At 39.5% G+C, this 23,765-nt stretch overlaps 1 protein-coding gene across 1 annotated transcript; it reads right to left on the bottom strand.

The window, feature by feature from the left end:
• Positions 1 to 349: 349 nt before the first annotated feature.
• Positions 350 to 23,273, bottom strand: cd82b (CD82 molecule b). Its single transcript, XM_063479447.1, has 9 exons — positions 23,146 to 23,273; positions 15,619 to 15,691; positions 14,471 to 14,543; positions 9,659 to 9,783; positions 7,778 to 7,852; positions 6,234 to 6,329; positions 5,295 to 5,468; positions 3,850 to 3,933; positions 350 to 2,388 (listed from the first exon to the last, which is right to left on the bottom strand). The coding sequence occupies exons 2-9, from the start codon at positions 15,679 to 15,681 to the stop codon at positions 2,311 to 2,313; spliced, it is 768 nt and encodes a 255-aa protein (XP_063335517.1). The 5' UTR covers positions 15,682 to 15,691; positions 23,146 to 23,273; the 3' UTR covers positions 350 to 2,310.
• Between the last annotated feature and the right edge of the window lie 492 nt (positions 23,274 to 23,765).

The following is a 23,765-nucleotide window of genomic DNA, read 5'->3' as shown; positions in this document are numbered from 1 at the left end:
GGTAGTGAAATAACCAATTTCATAAGAATCTGGATGAATCCCATTAATTAAACCTGTAGCTTTTATAAATCAGGGTTTTAGAGCATAATTAATCCAGTGATGAGAAGTCTTTCATTTTACACATAAAAGGCCATAACAGGGAAATTTACTCATTTTAGCCAAGTGCAAATGTTAGGTGTACACTGCCATCTTCTGGTTGCTTTGAGTAAAACACAAAACAAACAAACGTGACATCTGACCACACAAATAACAAGCAGCCTGAGAAAGATTGACTCCAGTCTGTGCGTGAAGTCGTACCAACTTCTAACTGGAGTTTTAAATAAAATGAAATCAGTCAACAGTTTCTAGTGGGTTCATGTTTATTAATAATTCTCAGTAATAAAAAGAAACAATTAATTACTAACATGGCTTAAAAGTTCCACAAAGGTAAAGGTGTACAAAGAATTCTAAACATTAAGGAAACCTTCATTTTTCTTCAACTTAAATTAATGTTTTCAATTTGGCAGCTCATGCAGTAGAAGCTGACTGTAACAGCTTTTAATCCTCTGTAATTACAGCGTGTTGAACACGCTTTCGAAGGCTCATGAAAGTGCGATCTACCCACTAAATTAACCATAAATTGAGCTATAATAGTGTATTGAAGTGAAACGACAGGATTTTATGGAGAAGACAGCTAAAAACAAAAAACATAAATGAGGAAGAGAAAAGGTTTTGTAAAAAGTATTTTTAGAGAAGAAAGTATAAGTGGGAGAAGAGTCAGTTTCTGAATATGTAATAACTTACAACTTTCCTTTTTCTCACAGACTGATACTATAAACTAACTTCTTGGAAAACAGTCATGCTATGACAGAAACCCACTGTGGTCACACAGCTGCTAGAAGACACACGAAAAAATGACTTTTCAAAATAAAAGCCAAGAGCTGTGTGTAAGTTCAAAAACAACCATGCCATGTTAAGGAAATGAAAATATAGCTTTAAGACTGATGACAATTTACCAAGGGATCCAATTTCTCCGATTCAGACCAAAATAGTGCTGACGGGCAGCCGTGCTCTGCTCTTCATCAAGAACAGAAGGAACCGAAGAACAATAGGACGTCTTAAAACAGGAACATGTGGGTGAAAGCTTTCCCATATAAAACGCTGACCGAGCACTTAACATGCCACAATCACTATCTAAAGTCATATATACAGCTGTTTAAAAACAACAAAAAAGAACAGATAACATGAAAATACTAAAAAAGAACATAAAGAAATAAAATATTCACTCAACATGTCATACGCATACGTACTTCAAACAGAAAAGTTCATTTCGGAGAGCCGCTCGTTACGAATCATGCGTACCCGAAAGGAAGACAGACATGATTTAGAGATGATGGGTAGCGGAAGGCATGAGGTGGAGCCGGTGGTGGGTGTCAACAGAGGGCTACTGGGTACGAGGAGTTGACAACAGAAGCCAAAACCTCCACCGCAGCAGCCATGCCCTGCATCCATCCTCCACCCACTGCACCAAAAATACCTTGAGAGGGTAGCATGCGCCCTCCCATTTTCCTCTCATCTCCGTGCCTTGAAGTCAGAATAACTGGCTCTCAGCTAACTCAATATCACTAAAGTGCTCTTTCTCTCACCAGTTAACCCTGTAGCGCCAGGTGTACATTTGATACATGAGTTTTTGAGACTTCTACATCATCAGTGTGATTTTTCCACCAAAAAACTGAAATAAATTGCACTTTTTTTTAAAGCAACAGAACATTTTTAAACATAAAAAATGGCTGTAGCAAATATGATACCAATTTAAATGCTTATACGCAAATTAATACTTCCTTTTCTTTTTTAAAAATTTGTCTGAAGGTTCAATTAAGACACAATAAATAAAGAATTTTCTGGCAGTTTTCTTATGACTTTACAGGGTTGAGCGCATCACTGAGGTCAGCCAAGGGGACACAAAAAAAAAAAAAAAAAGACGACGACATATAAATGAACACTTGCATAGTATCAAACGCCAGAAGCTTCCATCAAAAATAAAAACAAATAAAATGAGAAAATTAAGTAACTTGTCAACTTATGGTCCACAAATATATCACACTTGAGAAGTGTGTGTGTGTGTGTGTGTGTGTGTGTGTGTGTGTGTGTGTGTTTGTGTACATGTGGGCGTGAGAAATCTGTACAGCTGTGAAGACATGAGAAGCTCAAATGGTGGAGACAGCTGTCATTTGTCTGTGTGTGTGTGTGTGTAAGACTGGGCTGTGAGAAGAGAGAGAGGGAGAGTCCGTCCATCTGTGTGTGTGATGTGAAGCTGGCTCCAGCATCAGCTCAGTACTTCGGCACTTTGCTGTAATCTTCCCGGACAACGTTCTTGCAGAGACACATGGAGAGGATCATCCCGAGGAGCTGGAGGAAAGAGGAGTTGTCGGCTTAGATATTGCATTTGAAACTGATGAGCAGAGTGTGCACTCAAACATGCAGGTGATAAAACCAAAGAATTTCTGTGTATTTACAGCAGGCTACAATTACTGAACCACAGGCTTTGTTTTTTCTCCAAGTCTGTCTTGAAACAATATTCACATACTTTAGTTATGTCCACTGCAGAGCTTCAACCGCACATGTCCATTTACGCTGGCATGACAAACGTGTTTCCCCAAATTCTGCTATAATGTAATGTGCCCTTAACCCTCAGCTTAGCTTAAAAAAAGGGTATTTTTTGGAAATATTTTACACTGTCTTTAATTTTACATTTTTTAGTCTGCTGTTCGCTTTATCTTCTTTTTAAAATTTTGCATTGTGTCAGCACTTAGTGATTCCTGTCTGTGAGACTTTTTGGAAACACTACACATCCAGTCTTAGTTTGAAAACGACAGCACTGTGTTTTAGTCTAAAAAGGCAGAAACTGAGACTACTGGAAACATTATTATATAGAAAAAGCAGGGAAAGATACTACATAAATAAACACTGCTTGCTTTCTGTTCTGAAGACCTCAGACTTCAGAAGAGCTTTTGAGCCATGATTCACAACCTCAGATGTCAGGATCATACTTCAATACCTCCCAGTTTTTTTTAACATAAAGAGCCAGATTCTAATTTCACCTTCAATTTTACTGCAAATTCTAAAGGTTCACACACTCTCCTCCACCTACATTTATATATTATTCAAAAAAGGTAAGCTATATAAATACGTTTTTACTTCATTTGTTTAACTTGGTTTTCCTAAAACTTTGGAGGTTTTGTTTTCTTTTTAGTGCCTCTGACATTCAGTTAAAGAGGAAGGAGAAGCTTTTCTTTTTAACCAAATTAGATTCTGCCTACAAGAGTTATGTACAGATGCTGGCCAGCTGTTTCACTCTGCTTCCAGCTAAGCTAACTGGCTGAAGCCAGAGGTATGGTAATGAAGACCAAACTTTTTAAAGGAACAGTACATGTGGCACCTGGGTGTAGGATTAAGCTGCTGTTGTCGGTGTAGTTACGCATTCACCTAACAAAACAAGCAAAAGATCCATAAAGGAAAGACCCTGGGAGAAGGCACATATCTTTCTGGGGTTATGCCACAAAAGTCTTTAACTTGAACTCAAACCCACTTTGGTGACCTTTTGTGAATGAGGGAGGAGTTAATAGTAGCTTATAGCAGTATATATGGAGGATTCTAAAGTCTATCTACTAGGATAATCTAAACACATATGTTTGCTTTCTGCCATCGTTGTGATGAACAAACATAATTTAATACTGCCTGACCTAACTTGAAACTGTATACCAGCTACGATCCAAGCAAACGCAGACAAGGTGCAGTTAAAAACAAATATACAGGCAACCTTAAGGCACTCTTGATAAAAATCAGAACAGGAAGAGGCGGATACTGTACCTCCACGACTGCCACGGCAGCACAGATCCCCAGAATAACTCCCAAGTTATCCTTTAGCCATGTTTCTATGGTGGTTTTACAGCCCTGCAGGAGAGAACAAGAGAGGGGGGTGACATGCAGAGAGATGAATGATTACAGGATCACAGCCGGACATGAACTGAGCCTTTTGAAAGCACAACTGTTAGCTCTGGATTGAGCCTGTGAGGGGAAGAATAACAGGGTTTAGCTTAGCCGAGGAAGGGAGCGACTGGGGAGTGTAAAGTTTCTCAAACACGCAGACCAAACAACAGAACGGTGGAGCTGTACTGCTGTTTGGATAAATCAGAACAGTATGAACAATTCGCCTCGGCTGCCACCGATCACAGCGCTGATTGAGTTTAACCACAGTCGCACACTGAGCTGCCAGTCTTAGTCAAACAGTTATGTAAAGATTAAAGGTGTGACGTCTGTGTCATCTCCCTAACCATGGCCTGGCCTTAAAAACAAAACAAAACAAAAATCCAAACTGGTGGGTTTTCATTTTGAAACGTGTAACTTTTGCTATGTTTATGTCTACTGTCCATTCTGCTCCACAGTTTTAGGACCCTTAAAACAGAGTTGTGTTTTAAGATCTCCACCCAGTCTTAGTTTGAAAGCTTCAGCAACCTGTTTGCTAAGACTACTGGAAAATTCAACTCCGACATCTACTTTACCTTAATGCTGATTGGGCCTTATCAGATACAAACATTAAATGTTAAAAATCGTTAAATTCCTTAAAACAGTTTTACAAAGAATCGTTCATTCCTATGCTTAAGTGCAGCTGCAAAGTACTTCAAATAAGTCTATACTTCTTGTAGTACACATCCAATCAGTAGGTAAGATACTTTTTAAATGCAGTGATAATAACTGTAATAATACTCCAATGACAGCAGATCATCTGCCTCCATTTCATCCCATCCCCAACATTCGCCTAAGTCACAGCAACCGTCTACACGTCCTCCTTCACTACATCCATGAATCTTTTTTGTGGCCTTCCTCTTTTCCTTTGTCCAGTGTATCCACTAACCCTCCTCTGCACGTGTCCAAACCATCTCACCCCTGCCTGTCTAACGTAGAAAGGCCAGATCAAACATACAGATCATCAGTTACTTTTTTTTTTTTTAATACTGTGATATTATTAATTTTACTACAATATTTTGGAGCTGTCCCACTGTCTGGAGAAAACATTTAAAAAATACATTAAAATTACTTTTGCTCCCTTTTTTGTATTATTTCAAAGCTAGTGGGAATGATAAAGCGACTAAGTGTCAATCATGCCTCTGGCTAATTTGTATAAGCAGCGATATCATGGTATGGAAATAAAAACACAATTTCAGTCTTGGTTGTATAATTGAATTGTTGCTCCCCTAATTTTCAACTCTTAGCGCACAGACAGGAGGCTGCAGACTTTACATTGTGTTATTTACCGTTTCATAAACAGGTGGATTTGAGGGCAAGGACGGACACAGGCCTGCTAGCGCCCTTTCCACTCCAGGCAAGGAATCATTACGACAGGAGCACGCATATAGCCCCTGGGTGCTGTTCTTGATCACAGGGTTCTCGGACCAGTTGCCCGGACCAGTAAAGCCACAGCATTTCATCTGGTAATATGGGAGAAAGCAAGGATGTGAGACAAGTTAGAAACACAAAAAACCCCACAGAGGATGGATTGAAAAGGTTTTGCTGTATTTTATTTCTTTAAAAGAGACAAAAATGAATTGGAAATGAAACTGGATCCAAAATTAGCAAATCCCTTGGCTCTGTGAGTGAGTACTTGTATTGTGATATTTGAGAACAATGTATTCTTGGCTGCTGCTTTCAGAAAGACCAGGAGGAAAGAGACTTGGCAAGAAAGAGGGAAAGGTGGAAGAAGAGAGGGAAGAAACTGAGTACAGGCTGATTAGTTTAATGAGTTAGTTCATCCAAAGTGCAAAGCATACGTATACTTTCACGTATCCCTCAGATCAGTTTTATTTGCATACTTCTGAAAAGGCTGTCTCCAGAAAACGGTGGATGTGATGGAATTTAGGGAGCCCACCGTATTGGATGAAAGTTAAGTTAGACGAAGGCTGCAGGTTACAGACCTACAACTATTCAGCACAATTAGTCTCTCCTGATGTATGGAAAGCTGCAATCACACTGTTAGCTGCTTGCATGATAATTGTTGATTGACTGAGTTACGCATTAAAAAGGATAGAAAAGCTGCTTGTAATGTATTGTAATGTGATTCTTGAAGAATTATTTAGAGTAATCACGCCTGCCACCAAAACAATCCAAACTGAAATCTAAACAAATGGCTGATTACGTTTACTTTGTGTGATTAGAAATAACTTCCACTGTGGAAACACACTGAAGCGTCAACTCACCGTCCTCTGAATGTAGTCCAAGGGGTGCTCTGTGGTCCTGTTATTGGGGTAGGTGATGATCACAGTCTTAATAATGCTGTCCATCTCATATGCCAACTGGAATTGAATACGAGTATATTATTATCAGTGTCTAAGAATCAGAAAACACACCATGACAGAAAACAAATAAACAAGCAGCACCCCCCCAGAAATCCCACAGATGATCATTCTTTTCCAAATTTTAAATTTATGTTTCTTCGAGCCCCGCCACAGTCGGTTCTTCTATGTGACGTCTCTTGCTGGGCTCAAACATTGTTCAAATACAGCTTAGCAAGAGAACGACTCCGTGTTTATGTGTGTAAGACCACAGAGCGGTGGCAGAGATGCAGCTTCTGAGGCTCTACAGCGAGAGCCTCACCCTATTCTGGGAATGGGCACCACCCTGCCCTGTGGTGAGCCTTAAACACAGGGAGGGTGTCTTGGGCTACAGATACGCAGATACACATGTACGTACACATACATGCATATAAATGCTGGAGGGCTGAAACAGCCACCACCTATCCTGAGCGCAGTGGTGAGGTTTATCAAGGGAAAGGCTTTTTATGTCTTGGAAAAGAAAGGCCATGTTTAGAGAACAAAACCGGTTTTAGATGTTTATGTGCTCCAACTTAGCACTCCCTTTAGAACAACACAAAGGTGGTGCTATTACTGGTTTGACCTATATAAGAAACGTTTTAAGGGGGGAAAACATCAAAACATCAGGAGTTCAGAAAAACACATTTACAGCTACGCAACAGCTTTTTAAAATTTAATCCAATACGTTTTGAAAATCTTAAGCTGTTTTTTGGTGTTGTTTGTCATGGTTTTTATTTTAGCCAGCTTGTTTTCTAATTCAAGCCCCCCTGCCGAGCTAATAACATCTATCAAAGGATTAAACTTTGTCACAGTTTGGTTGTTGTTGTTTAAAAAAAAAAGGAGCAGAAATGGGTGACATGACACTTAATAAGATGACAATTTCTGCCTCTGGGGTGAAAAGTATTAACATATAGAAGATGAAGACTGACTTATTTCATATGATTAAAGCTTTAAAAATATCATTTAATGTGATTCTCCAGCACACTCGCTCTTTAACACAAAAAACCCCCACCTCACTAATATGATGACGAAAGCCTTCGATTACAGCAGCCTACAAACTACTTCCGGTACTGTTATCACATATCTCCTGTCCTCCTTCTTTATCTCACTTTTCACAATCCAATCACATGACACAAACTCACATACTGAAACTTTCCATTTGTTGAACTTTGGATTCCTTACAGGTTAAGGTACACACAGCTGGTGAAAGCTGTGAAGGGGAAACAAGTACCCAGTGGGCCCAAACTGTACTAGTGGGTGGAGGAGTGGTGGGTGGTAGAATGCACGAGAAGCGGGGGCAACAGGTTAAATTAAGAAATATGGTAAAAATAAAAAAGGAAACAAATATAACACAAAAAAGAAAGAAGATGTGAAATTAAAAATATAAAGGAAGAGAGTAAAGCAGGCAATAAACTAAACTATCTTCTTACCCGATCTCTCTGGAAGTAAATGAGAACTCCAGCAGTGATTTGGGCAACGAGGATGAGGAGGAGGCAGGTGAAGTACTGTGAGGGGACACAGACGTATGTCAGTTTTACATAACCACTGATAAGAGATGAAAAACACTGATGCAAATCTTAAAGCAGATAAAATAATTGTTTTTTTAACAGGAGTGAATGAAGTAAGAAGTATTGTAGAACATATATCTGTAGTTCCCATCAGCTTTGCACAGCTTCACAGCAAGTTTCAGGTAATTATAGGCTGCTGGTTTAGTTTAGGTTTTTTATTTAGTAGCAGCAGGAAGACTTTCAACAAACACTAACATATCCAGCCACACACAGCTGATAGATAGAAAATAGATTATTAAGTCCTGAATATCATGAAGCCCGGTTATTTTGGGGCAGCCAAAACACCAAAACAAGTGTTGACGCTTTTTCTGAATGAAAAAAAAAAACCCCTCTAAAAACAGATTCAGAAGAATTTAAAGTGGCCAATCCCACATTAAAGCTTATCTTCTCAGACATGTCTGCTCAGACAAGTTCCAGCATGAATGTTGTTTTTAGATCACTCTTATTCTGTGCTCTATGATTTAACCACAGACCTCAAACTTGCACAGAGGTCAAACTTTAACTTGTCTTTTCAAATCAACCTGAAGTTTGTGTCAAACTCCACAGTTTCCAAGCCCTAAGGCAAGCGTGTGGAGAGGTGCGAGACCGGGGGCATACTAGTCACTTTAGTTTCCAACATGGTGCACAGTGAATTCATTCCCCGCGGTGAAACTGTCAACGTGGAGCTCTAGTCGAACTTTCTGGGGCTTCTGAAGAAGAAAATTCAGCAGAAGTGATGTGAATTATGGTGCATGTCAGCCAGCCATCTCCTGTCAGCTCAGAGCACACTCAAAACGCAGGAGTTTCTGGACCGCTCACCAGTTTTGCTTCCCTACATTTTCATCCTTTTCACAAAAATGACAATCAAGTTGCAGGTCCGCCGTTATGACACACAGGAGGACATCCAGTGAATATTGCAGAGGCATAAATGTAAAGAGTCATAACGGGACTTCGACTAAGATAGCAGTCGTGCTGAAAACAGTGTAGGAGATGATTGTGAGATCAGCCAATGGTAAAGCTTTTAATGTTTATAATCTGGACCTGTTCTCTTAACTTTTTTATTGCATCTCACCCTCACACAGTTAATGTACCGAATAGATAGAAAGTAAACAAATTATCAACTCTAATAAATGGAAAATTATTCACATGTAACAAATAGAAACAAAACAGAATAAGAGAAAAACACTTTTTGGGCAGACACATCCAGCTTTTCCAGTCTTCCCTCAGTGTGTGTGTGTGTGTGTGTGTGTGTGCGTGTGTGTGAGAGAGAGAGAGAGAGAGAGAGAGAGAGAGACAGAGATAGAGGCTCTACTGCCAGCTGGTCACTGTCACTGGAAGAAGTAGGTCACAGCAGTTATTCAGTTAACCCCTTGCAGGTTTAACGCTGTAGGTCACGCACCCATCCCCACTCTTGTTGTATCCCCTACATTTTACTGGCTTTATCCCCATCTCCCCCACCCCACCCCACCACCTGTAAATCCACACATGCTGTGATAGCCTGGCAGCACACATTTAGCAGAAATGCTGAAGGGTTTTAATGTCAGCAGGAATATATCACATGTTCTTAGCCTTGAGAGCTCAAGCAGGTAGGTGAATGTTTCATTAAATAAAATTAAGCTTCTGTGTGTTTAAAATGATAAGACAATAAATATAAATAAGTAGGAAACAATACCTCGAACAGTATTTACTGTTTTAATTATGCACTCGATTGCAGATAGAGGCAAAAGAGATTAAAAAGAGTTTAAAGTCAGTGTAGCTTCTCACCAGACCCAGAAGACAACGGACTTCGTAGATGGATCCAATGCAGCCGAAGAAGCCCATGGCCATCGTCAGGGAACCCACTCCGATGAGGATGTATGAGGCCACTTTCACAGTATCTGATGATTCCTCTGGAGAAGATGGAAACAGGCAGGGGCACACAGAAAGAGATCAACATACAGAATTCCTGAAATCTAAAAGGGTGGCACAAACATGATTTTTATGGTGACAGGCCCCTGACTTCTGTTCATTTTCTGCCCCAACTGTAATACAAATGCAACTGTGTCTAGCAGGCCAAATGAGACCTACTTTTGCACCACATATGTGGGGGCCTTTTTACTTCTGCAAACCCATTTTTATACACACAGGTTACGGTTAGCCAAACCTCCTTCACCGAGCAAATTTTCTATGTTGAAATCATGCAAGCTTTTGTGTGAGAACACATTCTTTTCTCACACAAAAGGTTTTTCTAACAGAGTTGACCGAGACAAGTCAGTGTGTGGCGAGATAAATTGATTTCCCTTTCTGGTATGTAGAGTGGGAGGGATTCTGCAGGAGGAGGGGGCCGGCACTGGGAAGGTTGGAGAGGAGATAAATTGGAGCCATTATGTGACTCTGTGTGTTATCTGCTTTGGAAGAGCTCCAAAGACTCCAAGCTCAATCCACGGATGAGGCTAGATTTTGAGCTCTGTCAAATGGCTCCATCTTATCAAGGATTCCTGGGCCAAGCAAACAAAACAGCAAATCAGATAACTCACTCGCGACAGTTTGGTAAAAGAGCTGACAGACAGAAAGGCTCCGACACCTCACCTCTAATATCTGTGAATATATTTCTGTGTTGCTTTTCTTTATATGTGCTCTGTCAGATGCACAGTCAATATTAATATCTCTGAAGATTGTTAAAATCAAGCTGAACTTTATTACTCTACTTTATGACTGCAAAGAAGGAACATTAGCTCTCCTTCAACTAGCACCATGTTACTTTGAAAACCTCCATGATACAATTTATCATCTGCACTTATTGGAACAGGATGCATCATTAAACAAAGATAAATAGAAAATCTGTATGGCTGCAGCACATTTTCATATCCTGTCTTAACTATAAATAATATTTTATAGCTCACGCAACTTGTCAGAACACTAAATGGCAGCCTTTACAGCATTTACAGTAATTTCTTGTTAGTACTGAAACACCTTTAACACCTTTAAATACGTGATATAAACTTTCCAAAACTATGAACAAGATGTGACTGAATGCATGTACACTGCTGATTCGACATGGGCTACCACAACAGTGTATGCTGTGGTGGTTTAAGAATAATTTCTGAAAGTGATGAGGTCACCATGTATCGAGCGTTTATGAGGTAGCATTTAAAGGGAGGCAGACAACCATGTTGTATGTTCTATATCCGGTACTCAGCTGAGGCATGTTATTTCTGTCTTTCTCATAACCGCACACCCACCCCTCCCTCACACACACGCAACCAACTAGTAGCTGCAAAAGCAACAGATGTCCACGGGTTTCAGTAATTAACCTGAGGGATTTAGGGGACATGCAGAAAAGTATACAGTAGGTACAGTTAGGAGCCAGAGCAAGAACATTTAGCAACACTAAATATATTAAGAGATAAGAGATTTCTAAGGCTTGCTAGAGGTGCAACAAATCAACATTTACATAGTCAGACAAGAGAGAAAAGCAAAGAAAAAGTTACATGACACAGCAAGATACGTGCAGACGTTTTGCTTTCTATATCGTCATCATTACATTTATTAATGTATTTCAACGCACTAAAGTAGAGGTTCACTTGAAGAGTATGCAGCTACAGTGGACCGCAAACATGTATTTTCCATGTAGATGGTGCTATGATTATTAACTACAGAGTTTAAATTAGATGTTGTGTGTGGTTTTCATGCAGCCCGGTGTTTACGCAAACTAAAAACATACACCCAGAAGTTTGAGGAACTGCAGTGCAACTCTAATGCAATAACATGGGTATTTGTAAGGGGCAACATTTCAGTTCACAAACAGAATTATACAATCATGTAGACATCCCAGCCTCTGTATGAAAAATGTCACCAAACAGAATTAAAGCTGTATTATTTCATTTGAATTAGCCTGCATAGTATAAAATATTATTTCAACTAATTTTCTTGTTTCCTTAAAGTGTTTTTTTTTTTTTTTAATTTCAGTTAACGGAAATGTTTCAGCACACTTAGTTTTAGATTGTTAACATAACTCACTACAAAAACCTTGGCAGCAGCTAACTGAAAAACACAATCAGGGGGTACTGAGTCTGCTTAGTTCTTCTTTCCATCTTTCCATCACAAATTTAGAAAAAGGAAGCCTTTTTAAATAAAAAACAAAACAACAGTTTCCTTGTACTCCTAAGACCAGTTGCAGGTGTTTCAAAGGTTGCAGCAGCAGAACAGAAACTGTTCTTTACAAGCTTCCTGCATCTGTGTGCTTCAGGAGTAATACCAAAAACATAGCATCCTCCTGCAGTCAGCATGTATTAGCCTGGTTACTGTGCTATTCTGTCATCTACTCTGGCAAGTTTCTATGTAGGTCTCTGTTAGATATTCTAAAATTGTTACTTCAGTGGTTTCCATGGAACTTTCCATTTAAAGAAGGAAAACTCATGGTGCCCTTCAAGACGGCTGGTGAGGGAGAGCAGGAGTTAGGATTGTTTGGTGCTGCAGGTCCTTCTGTAAACATGACCGAAGCCACACACTGAGCTTCCATACAGATGGCGAAAAGTCATACTTGACTATACGCACAGATTTAAAAATTAAACACAGGCAGATCAAGTTTTTTTCCTTTACTTTGCTGAATTCTGAGTTGAAAGAGTCCAAAGACAATCATTTTCCAGCATGTTCTCTTTTTCTCTCCCTGTGCCTCTGTAAAAGTTTCTGAATTAATATGAAGCACATTTCCAAACTGTGCTTTGGCGCGCTCTCCGTCTCACATACCTCTTCTCCCTGACTCCCAGGCTGACTTGTTTAAATAATATGCAAGCTGTATTTTAGCAAACGCCAGCAAGATAAACTCAAGGCATCATGTTACAGTAAACTATTAACATCAGTGCTCTGATATAGACGAGTATATAGTGAGGGGAAGATGTCCTTTTTAACTTAAAAAAAGGGGGAGTAGGGGCGCATGAAACCACAACATCCTCATAGTTTCCCTGCCTGAAGTCACTGAGACAGCTGCAAAGGCCTTTGCTAATATAACTCATAAAGAATGGAAACTAAAAACACAAAGATCCTGTTTATAGGCAGACCAAGCTTCTGAGGGGAACGCACAAGAGTCAATAAACAGAGCTGGCTGGAGCTTTTGTTCTTCTGCAGAGTGATAAGATATTTTCTGTGAGGTTGGACATCCAAGGCGGAGCAGAGTTTGACCAGTCCTTTGTATAGGGAACATAAATACAAGTAGGGGGGAAGGTCATTAGACTCCTCCTAGCACGAATAAGGTATGAATGAATCATGGTATCTCTTGGGGAACAGCTGGATTATCACAACAATAGGCCTGAGGCTGAAAAGGATGATGCACACTCTACTGCCTTTATTTCCTGAAGGCCTAATTTGAGATAACCAAACTCAGCTGAACAACAACCTTGGACTCACTAACTTTTAGGACAATAAAGGTCAATTCTAGAGATTGTTTTGATCAAACTCTAGTCTTTTCACAAACAATCGATCAAGATAGCAAAAAATGAAAAAAAATAACCCCAAACTTCAAACCAAAATATAGATGACTTCTGCTCTACTTGACCTAGAATTTTCTTAACTCATTATCAAAGAACTCAACTTTTATTTTTGATCATTTAGGCTTCTATTTAGTCCATTAATCGTACTTGTTAAAAATCACTGGGAAGTTCAACCGATGCCGTAAAACCAAACAATGCAAGGCGCCGAAACAATTAAAACAGTAATTAATCTAATTTGACTGATTCAAACTGAGTCTGTCTAAGAGCAGTAAATCTCACAGCACTTCTAGCCTGGCACAGTGAATCAGGTCACAACCACTCATCTGAGGTTGAGTTAAATGGAACATTAGACCCTGCTTTGGCAAACACGACATATGCAGATCTCCTAAAGGAAAGAGGTATCAGAGTCACGTAGAAGAAAGTGCTGTATCTGACTTCCAACATGTGCCAAGTTGCCAGACAATAAAAAGAAGGAATTTCTCTTTACAAACTGAGAAAAAAACTTGACTGCTGCTCTTGGAAATGCTCCACTTGGGATGAATACACTGAAAGCATTTATAAAAGAGATTTATGGCAACTAAGAGTTTCCATCCGTGGTTCTCTGCTTTTTCAGGCAAATCTGGACATGGGCTTCATTATGCTTTCTCCAGTCTTCTTCACAGTAGTTGGAGACATTTCTATCTTTAAGAAAGCTGATAACTGCAATAATAATGTATTTCTTACTATGCAGTGTCTACAAGTAGATATGTGAGAACATCTGTACAAGTGGGAAATTTTATCTACCACCTCTGCCATCTGCAGGACTAAGAAAACGGGCAAGTTCAAAGTGTGGAAAGTGGAGGAGGGGGATACAACTGCCATTTTCCACCCTAAGATGAAACCTTTTAAGATGCCTTAGTAATCAAGAGCCCGTCATCTCCCCTGAGTAACCCACTTCTCACAGATGTGCCTGTCAGTGTGTGTCTGTATCTCTACAGGGTGCACAGGAAGTCATCAACGTTCATATGTGAGTCACATTTTTAGTAAGGTGTGAGCAGACCCTCGTGACTTTTTAGGAATGAGTCTCATGGGATAAAATCTGCATTAGTTGTAGAGAGGAGGTACTTACGTAGAACAGCAATGAAGCTTTTGTTATCAAGCAGAACCCACAGTCCAAAGCCCAGGATAAGGGCTCCAAACACCTGTGGAGGTGACAGAGAAAAATCAGGCACAATATGTGCTCTAATGTCTTACACACGGTTTGTAGTTGGTTTGTTTTTTTCTTTTTTGCTTTCTTGGTCTGTCACATGTGCGATAAATCTGATTGCATCTTGTCCCCTGTGTTTCTGTCTGCCTTTCTCTTTCTCTTTCTCTCATAACAACATTTGGAAAGAAACCGGATGTGGAGGCAGTCTCCACAGGCTTTTCTCACAATTAACATCAGTATTCATAACAGAACTGGAAACTGGAACATAGTGTAATTGGTTCCTTAAAGCCTCCAAAAATTATCAGATTTACTTTATATACCCTTGTAATGAGGCTATGAAGCTGAGACTATCAATGTAATTAAGCGGGGCCTTGTTTGGAAATTGTGGGGCACTGTAGAGGGGGCAAATTCTCAAATAAGAGGCTCTGTTGATTCCCCAGCTATCCACTTGTATCGTTGCCCCTCCCTAACCTCCCAGCAGTAATTAGAGCCTTCGTTAAGAGCCGTTCATTTAGAGAGACTCTTGTGCTCCCGGCTGCCATCATTAGCCCACCACTTCCTGGCTTCCCCTAACCTCCCCTAGACTAATCTGTCCACATGGACAAACACTGACACAGACACACACGCTTCCTATTAGACACCAGTGGCGCATTCACATCAAAAGGTCTGCATCAGGTTTACAGCCACAGACCCACTAGAAAGGTCTGGACATCCTCGCAGAGTCAGTTTTAGGAGTCTGGGGTTGTATGAACCTCTGGACTTTATGTTGTGACCAGCCCAAGCGACTAGGAAACAAACAGAAACCATCTGTTGTAATTTAGACCTGACCGAACTTCATATCTCCTATCACAGACAGAGTCACAGCAACATTTCCCTGCGTATCTCTACCATCCCCTGGCACCATCTGACAGTTATTCAAATATAACCCTGAAAGACATCATGCAACTCTAAGCGCATCATAAGTGTAGGATGCAGCATACTCATCTGTCTAGCTTAGCTAAACAAAACGGCTGACAAGGTGAAAGTTGGGTTACTCTAATAGTCTGTGCAATGCATGTGCAGATACTTACAAAGAAGAGGAGGTTGAAGAGAAATAGAAAGTATTTGGTGACCGCAACGCATCCTTTCCCCATGGCTGTGTTTCTGGGAGACAAAAGAGAATTTATTGGTTATTAACGTCAGAGAGTTATATCACAGTACAGCGTGGGCAAGAGATTAAAAAAAAAAGAGATCACAAACTGACTCAAGATGAAGAAAAGACACAACAAGGAAAGTTAGCTTTGAGTCAAGGACGTCGAGAAATCTGCACAGCTGGATTCCTGATTAAACACAGCTTCAAATCTTCAAAGCAGCGTTAGCCTAGTTCATTTTTAAACAGTCACATTTCTCCAGGCTTAAATAGCTCGACCGACCAACTTGTTCCCTCTTTTCTGCGACAACTGCTGCCCTGTTGTTGGAAAATATTTGTTTTTGCAGTAACACTTGTTAATGAATGCAGTTGCATTCTTGACAAACAAGAAGAACCACCCTGGTTGGAAAGAGCGGCAGGAGGACCACCACAAAGTGATGAGTGGTGAAGTCACGACGGCTATGCGGAGAGGATGACAGCTCGTGTGGTTACGTGTACTACTATCCCAAATCGAGAGAGACTAGACCAACCTACCAACTGCTATAACACAACATGGCAACAACGAGTTTGGTTAGCAACTGTTTTTTTGCAGTCAATTTTATGAACCAACTTAAAAGGAGCCTATATGGTATAAAACTACAACCAATAAACACACGACAGAACACTGCTGTGATCACACCCTCGAGGAAAGACTTTCACTGTCTGATATTCTTGGTTTTAGAATGAATATTATCAGCTGCACTGTTTTACAGCAGTTTACTTCATGCTCACACACAGCCTGTTTGGGTTTCATACATACACAGAGTGCACTTGGTGACTTTTCTCCAAGTAACTTTTTCCCTTTAAAAAAAAAAGAAAAAGAAAAGAAAGAAAAGAAAAAAAAGAAAAAAATAGGCCAGGCCAGCACCACACACTCAGTACACTTCATGAAGCCTCCCTGGTAACATGATTCAGCCTGAGCAGAACCAGTCCAACGACAATATTCACCACAACTTTCTCATACTAAGGAAAAACTGGAAATATAACCAGCTATTGTGGTTATTCGAGGAGTCTGAAATACAACATGGAGGCACTTGTATATCTCATGACAAGCTCTCTCTTCCTGTGTCACTTATTTCATCTAAACCTTCTTCCAGTATCTGTAACAGGTAATTATGTATTTAGTTCTTTTTTCTTTTGCCTATGTTAACCAACAGTTCAAATTAACAATATGTATCTTGGAAATCCACTCAAATGACTTGCAAATGAAGTCCATTTACTTTGCTGACATCTCTTAATCACATCTCGTTTCCTCTTGACTTGATAAGAAGTCTGTCTACAGATTATGCATAAAGGAAGCTGCCATGTTTTTCCAGACAGTGTGTATGTCAAAGAAGAGAACATGAAAATTAATTATAGCCTAAAGATAATATGAAAAATAGGTTCTGCTCAACAATACTTGTTGTTAGTTAAACTTAGCCGGGTCAGATCTATGATACGTGTCACTGCCTCGCTCTCTCCTCCTCCCCCATTTCCTGTCTATCTCCTTCACTGTACAAATAAAGCCAAAAGCTACAAAACAGACTAAAAAAAAAAAAAAAAAAAAAAAAAAAAAAAAAACCCCAGCAAAAAAAAAAAAAAACCCCAAAGCTTCGATGCTGTTCAGTGTAGTTCAAACTGGTTTTACCATAAAATTTCATTTGAACTGCTGGTAACTATCACATGAGTGTGAGTTACTTAGACTACACAAACATAAACACAGACAAACAAATACTTCAGATTGCTTTCTGAAGAATACTTTCAGATTCAACATGCTTTCGTGGTTTTAAGTTGTTTGTCAGATACACAGTCTGTAGAGCAGCTCTATCAAAAGCCTTTCAATATTATTACTTATTAAATGTAGCATAAAAATACTGATAGAAATACCAACACAATTTCATATTTACAAAGCTACACACAATGCAAAGCCCAAACCACACAGCAGATACCCTTGCAAAGTAGATAATCCTTAAAGGAGATTGTTGGTCTTTATGTCTAGATGGTGAGCAGCAGCGGGGATTAAAAAAGGCTTAGTTATGACAACCATTGTTTGCTGACTGAGCCCCCAGTCCATCTGAAAACAGTTCCCAACAATGCCTCAATGCTACTTATTATATTTCTGAAACAACAAACATAAATAGGATAACGTGCTAGCCCAATTTATTACGAGGCAGTAACTGAGGTTATACTCTTTTGGGAGTATAACTTTCATAGAAGCTCGCACACTGACAAGATCAAGTTGAAAATGCATTTAGAGAATTCTTTTTGCGTAGCTTACACAGTCAAAGCCAATCACAGTTAACTTCCTGAAAGCATGTGAAAATAAAGGCTCGGCAGTGGAATGGGAAGTGGAGCTAAACAGCCACCCAGGAGTGGCATTTTAACCATTTATTACAAGTAGAAAATATATATATGCTGCCGCTGATGTCAAAAGGCAGTTTACTTGAAAGGTTATTTTTCATCTCTCCAATTTGAACCAAGTGAAGGCTCAGCTTGGTGCAGGATAGAAAAAAAAATTCCCCTGAATAAAACCGCAACAGAATCACCTGAACTTTCCGGCCCCGTGATCTCACACATTTTTCCCCCCTCTTTACAGCTTCCATCTCCCTCCCTGTGGTTTGGCGTAAGGTGCGAACACCTACTAACGGTATTTTGGGTGCAATAAAAGGTTAAAAGCATTAAGCTGAAATAAGTGTTTGTACAAAGGGTCAGTTCACAAGCATGGGCTACAGAGACGAGACAGCACGAATGGCAGATGGCAGCAACTGTGTCTGAAATGGACCCAGCATTGATCAACTATGGTTGTGTTGAACACAAAACGTCAGGCAGTGTGCCAAGCTCCCTCTACTACCTCCTCCTAACATATTTAATATGACCCACTTACGCATCTGTGAGGCCACAGTGTTGGAACGAATGCACCAGACACCATCCTGGTACTACTAAAGCTCTTAATATCATGCCAGAATCCTGCTTTAACATTTGAAAAACTGTTGATCGCCATGCACGAACAGGTTGTAGGTTGTTTACTGCTGCATTTCAGTGACAAAACAAAAGAAAACATCTTCACAATGCATGCATTCCTAGAAAATCCGCCTTTGAGTATTGCTGCGGTCTGCTGGTGAGAGAATAAGGGCTGCTAGTATTGATAGCTTTCGTCAACATGTTATTTTTTATGTCTATGAAAGTTTTTAATTCGCCTGAGTCATGGGGTGTCGGTAATATAGACAATGTTTTATCAGTTCAGTTGCTTTATTAGTTGATAAACCTCAGTGGGTTTTCAGGGGTGGAGGGGATTTCCCATTTTGCATCTATGTAATGACAAGCTGTATGGCAAAAAAATCAGTAAACTCCCCATCTGTGGTTGGGTGCCTGGTACCTACCCACGTAAATGAAAATGATGACACATCTGTGGCAACAAGACTAAACACAGATTTGGTCTACAGTCACTATATCATGTAATTGACAATTTTTTTATCCATCCATCCAACCATATCCATTCACATCATTGCCAATAAATCAGAGAGATTTGTTCCTGTTTCTCGGTTTCTAAGAACAGCCAAGGGGTTGAGGTTATCAGGTGTGTGACCACAGAATTACGTCTTTGTTTTCTGGGGTGGGGTGCTACTGTTTCTGGTTTTCTGTTCAAAGCCGAGTGTGAAGTGGTGTGGGTGAGATGTGCACCTCTAATTGTGATGTCATGGTTTTTGGCCGGAAAAGTGGTCAAATCCCTGCTCCGGTTTGAAAATAAACTCCTCTACTTGAGGTAGCAACTTTTAAGTATTTCAGAGACTTTTTTTTTTTTTTTTTACAAGTGGTGAAACAGTGGAGTCCAGCATTGTCAAATAAATGTCGATATACTGGTCAACATTCCTACAATCTACGGGCTGTGAGCTATGAGAGAAAGGACAAAATCATAGATACAAGCAGTAGAAAGGACTTGAAAAGTGTCTGAGCTCCCCCTTAGAAATAGGATGAGGACTCCAGTCACTCGGGAGAGGACAGAGTATAACCACCGTTCCTCTACATCAGAAAAGACGAAATGAGGGGGTTCGGACATCTGACTAGGATGCCTCCTTGTCCCATCCTAGTCGAGGTGTTTGAGAGATTTTCTGGGGCAGATACAGGACATTCAGCAGAGATCGTCTCTCAGCTGGCTTGGGAACACCAAGAAGAGCTGAAGACAGTGAGGATGGACAGGAAGAGCTATATTTACACTGCTGTCCTCATGACACGGACCCTTACAGGTCATAGAAAATGGATGAATGGAATTTTGTGAGATGACAGATTTTCAAATTTCCACTTATGTGACCTTTAAACTGTCAGAAACCAGCAAAAATCCCCCACTATTCAGTAGAAAAGATGAGGCATTTATGGCAACGAGACAATCATTTTGTGTATAAACAAAACAAAACAAAACAAAACAAAAAAAGAGTAGCAAAAAACCCCACCAAACTCTAAATTTAATGATACATAACAGCAGCAGGATGAAAAATAATGAATGGAAAGAAAGGAATCTAATTTTAACAAAATTAAATATCAAAGTTTAATGACAGCAGAAATTTTTTTGACATTCTTAGACCAAGAGGAGTCAAAAAAAGAACAAAACTGTAATTACTAATCTATTAACACAATGATTTGTGGTGCAACAGCAGTGGGAGAGGGGTTTTTTGCTTAGTTTTTTTAGAGAGACTTCTGTCTGGAAGGTATTTTGCCAGAAAGTTCTCTTTTCTAATACGTCATTTTTTAGTTTTCATTGGTAGTTTGGTCCACTTTTTAGAGAGCCCTGCTGGCATATATTCTTAGTTGCTGATGACCTATACAGCGAGTCATCAATACCTGTTATGGTGCTTCCAAAATGAGATTTTATTCTGTATAGGCCTCAGGCTCTATAGGTCCAACAAACCACTGAGTAACTCGATTACATCAATCTACTACTGTTCTCCAAACCTTGAAATACAGTTTTACAAATTTAACAATTTGTCCAATCACACGTACTTCCAGAATAACCGAACAATCAAAAAGTCCATCTCTACTCTACATTAAACTTCAGAGAGAGGCGTTTGAGCCCAGGCAGTCACTGAGAATTCATTTGCCTACTCAGATGTGAACTTCTACTTGTACACCACAAAATTGCCTAAAGGCATACCACAAATGCAGAAAGACTGCAAGACTGTATTAACTGGATGTTACCTAGAATTTCAGTAGCTTACTCATTGCTTCCCCTCAAACTATCTCAGCTTACAATTAGGGCTGTTGCACTGAGAGAAATAAAACAGTTACTAGGCCCCTGACATGTGGAAGGACCACCCAAACCCTGGAATTACAGCACCATTTTTTGGATTTTTTTTTTTTCCAGTGCTCCCACAGAGCCTCCACGGTGAAAAGTGCAAAAGGTTTAGGCCACTCCTGCTGGAGAATGGCCAAAAATGTTTCTGGTTCTTCTTGTTCTTCTTGTTCCATAGATAAGTATCAGAGCACTTAACTAGCTGGATTAATGAAGAGCAATGTATAAAGTTTGAAAAACAGCCCCATCTTCTCAGATTACAGACAATATCAGACACAGACTCAATAAGTGGGTAATTAAAAGTTATTTTATATCCACCACGAATACTGGCTACTATGTAAATAATACGTTTTAGTGTCAGTGAGTCACCTGTTTTTTTACTTTGAATATTCAGACCACAAGTTTATTGGGATTTATTAAGATCAACATGGGAAAAGATTTTCATAGGAATTGTTGGAAACTAATTTACTTTAATTACAATTTATTTTATTTACGGATTTATTTTCTGTAATCTTTCTGTGTATGTGCCAGATGTAGAAGGCTTCCACCTGTATGTTTTGTGCTCACAGTATAACAAAGACGTAAAAACTTTGAACTCTATTACCCTGAAGCTTCACACTGTAATTACTGCATTAAGGGGATGAACCATGCTGAAATTTCATATTTAAAGACTTTGATGCTGATAATCTTGATAACTCTAATAACCACTTCACATCAGTTATTATAATTTTCTGATTAGTATTTGTTTTATGCGCACTTTGCTTTCAATTCAGTTTAGTTTCAGTTTAATTCTTGTTTTTGGAAATTTTTTACTTTTCGTTTCAGTATTAGCTTTTCTCAATTTTTAAACTGTATTAATGGAAAATGTCAGAGGCAGGATTTAGACACTACTGATCTATTAATATTTAGGGGTGGCTGTAGTTCAGAATGTAGAGCAGGTCATCTACTAATTGGAAGACTGGTGGTTCGATCGCTGGCTGCTCCAGTCTGCATGCCAAATATCCTTAGGCAAGATACTAACCCAAAGCTGATCTCCAACGCATCCATCGGACTGTGACAGTATGTGAATATTAGAAAGTACAGAAGAAGAAAAAACGTACTTGAACAAATGGTTAAATGTGGCCATGTTGTGTAAAGCTCCTTCGAATGTTAAAATAGGGTAGAAAAGCATGATCTAAGAACCACTTATTATTTACAATACAAACATAACTTTTTAAATGCAGTTGAGCCTCAATAAACACATCTATCAATGTCTTTGCCAAATTTAAATAAAAACTAAACAAAATATTTTCTCTGTAATTCTATTTTAGTTCATTTTTGTTTGTGTTATATTTCAGTTAACTAAAACAAGATGTGAAAATATATTTGAGTGAACTATAATAGCCTTACTTCACATGCTTTCACGTGTTTATTATACCGATCTTGCATGTGAGACTACATACGTTTGGGCCCCAGATTTCATAGGTACGCCGCTGGTCTTAAACACTTGAAATTTTACATAACGTTTCCTCATTTAAAAAAAAGGGAGTTGTTTTATTCGTTTTTAAAACTGGCTCAAGTGTAAAGGCTAAAAAAATAATCACAAAATACCAATCATAATAATTATCCACACTCAGCCATTTTTTCACTGTCCAGGAAGGTCGAAATAATGTAATTGCACCATGATGTCGAAAGCAGAACCTTGAACATCTGTTTTAACGTTTGCCCTACAAACACGTACAGCTCTCACACACAAAACATCCCCCACACAACATGTTAAAGTTAATACACCAGCATTAAACGTGCACAAACGACAAAAAGCGAGGACTTGAATCTGGCTGAAAAAGTATTTTTTACATCTGAATGACTCCTGGGACTGAAACTCTGGCTCTACTGTCTGACACTGAACACAGCATCTCGTGTCTTTCACGGCTAGCTGACCGTCCACTGACCAGCTCCTCAAATTTCCCCGACAAAATTAACTACTCACTCTAGTAACAAGTTTCCAGTAACTTTAACAGAAAATAAACGGCCCATAAAGACCGCTGTAAACTAAACAAAAGGTCTCCAAACAAAGTTAAAAAAAGAAAAAAAAAGGCGCATTCCAACGGCGTGTTTTCACAAGCTAGCGCGGGTAATTCTGAGGTTATTACTAGCTAGATACACAAAAACATCGCAAACACTTACTTTGCGTCTCCGGAGGTGCTCAGAGCTGACAGAGGAGTCTACCGTTGAAACAGTCTGGTCTCGGAGTGTGAGAGAAACAAATGATGGTGTCTGTCTGACTGGTTTGTGTGTGGTTTATGTGCTTGAGGGGGCAAATTCGTTACACCCACATTTAACCCTCTCCTGCCTTCCTGGTGCAACACAACTGCAGGCTACAGGTGTGTTTTCTAGTTCTTTTATTTCAATTTCACAACCTCAACCTTGTGTTTTTTTTTCTTTTCTTTTGTGGGTGTCTCATTTACACAACGGGCACATTGTTTCCTTTTCTTCATCAGGAGAAAACAAAAAAACAAACAGCATCCAACTTCCTGTCAGACATTGCATTTGCGCAGTTTGCAACGGCATCTATGAAAACAGTGAGCACCTGTAGCACCTTAGAAATCAGTAAAGGATTTTCGTGGCTTTTTCTGCGGTTGCAGCTGCAGTTTCATTTGCAGCGGATGCCAAATGTGGGGCCCAGCATTAGACGAAGCACCGTCTTCTGATAGATTATCATCAATCTTATTACCCTGATCGCATCAAGACCGTGCGTTTCGCAGACATTTTGCAACTTCTTTTAAACTCTCATGAGAGAACAAGAC

This window comes from Pelmatolapia mariae, linkage group LG7 (genome assembly GCF_036321145.2).
Source record: "Pelmatolapia mariae isolate MD_Pm_ZW linkage group LG7, Pm_UMD_F_2, whole genome shotgun sequence".
NCBI lineage: Eukaryota > Metazoa > Chordata > Actinopteri > Cichliformes > Cichlidae > Pelmatolapia > Pelmatolapia mariae.
The sequence above is the reverse complement of the archived record's forward strand: the minus strand, read 5'-3'. Positions and strand labels throughout refer to the sequence as shown.

Coding starts and splice junctions, on each gene's coding strand:
- cd82b (XM_063479447.1), bottom strand. CDS start 15,681: ATGGGGAAAGGATGCGTTGCGGTCACCAAATACTTTCTATTTCTCTTC. Junction 6,330..7,777: donor TTTACTTCCAGAGAGATCGG/GTAAGAAGATAG, acceptor ATTCAATTCCAG/TTGGCATATGAGATGGACAG. Junction 2,389..3,849: donor CTGCCGTGGCAGTCGTGGAG/GTACAGTATCCG, acceptor TCTTTCCTCCAG/CTCCTCGGGATGATCCTCTC.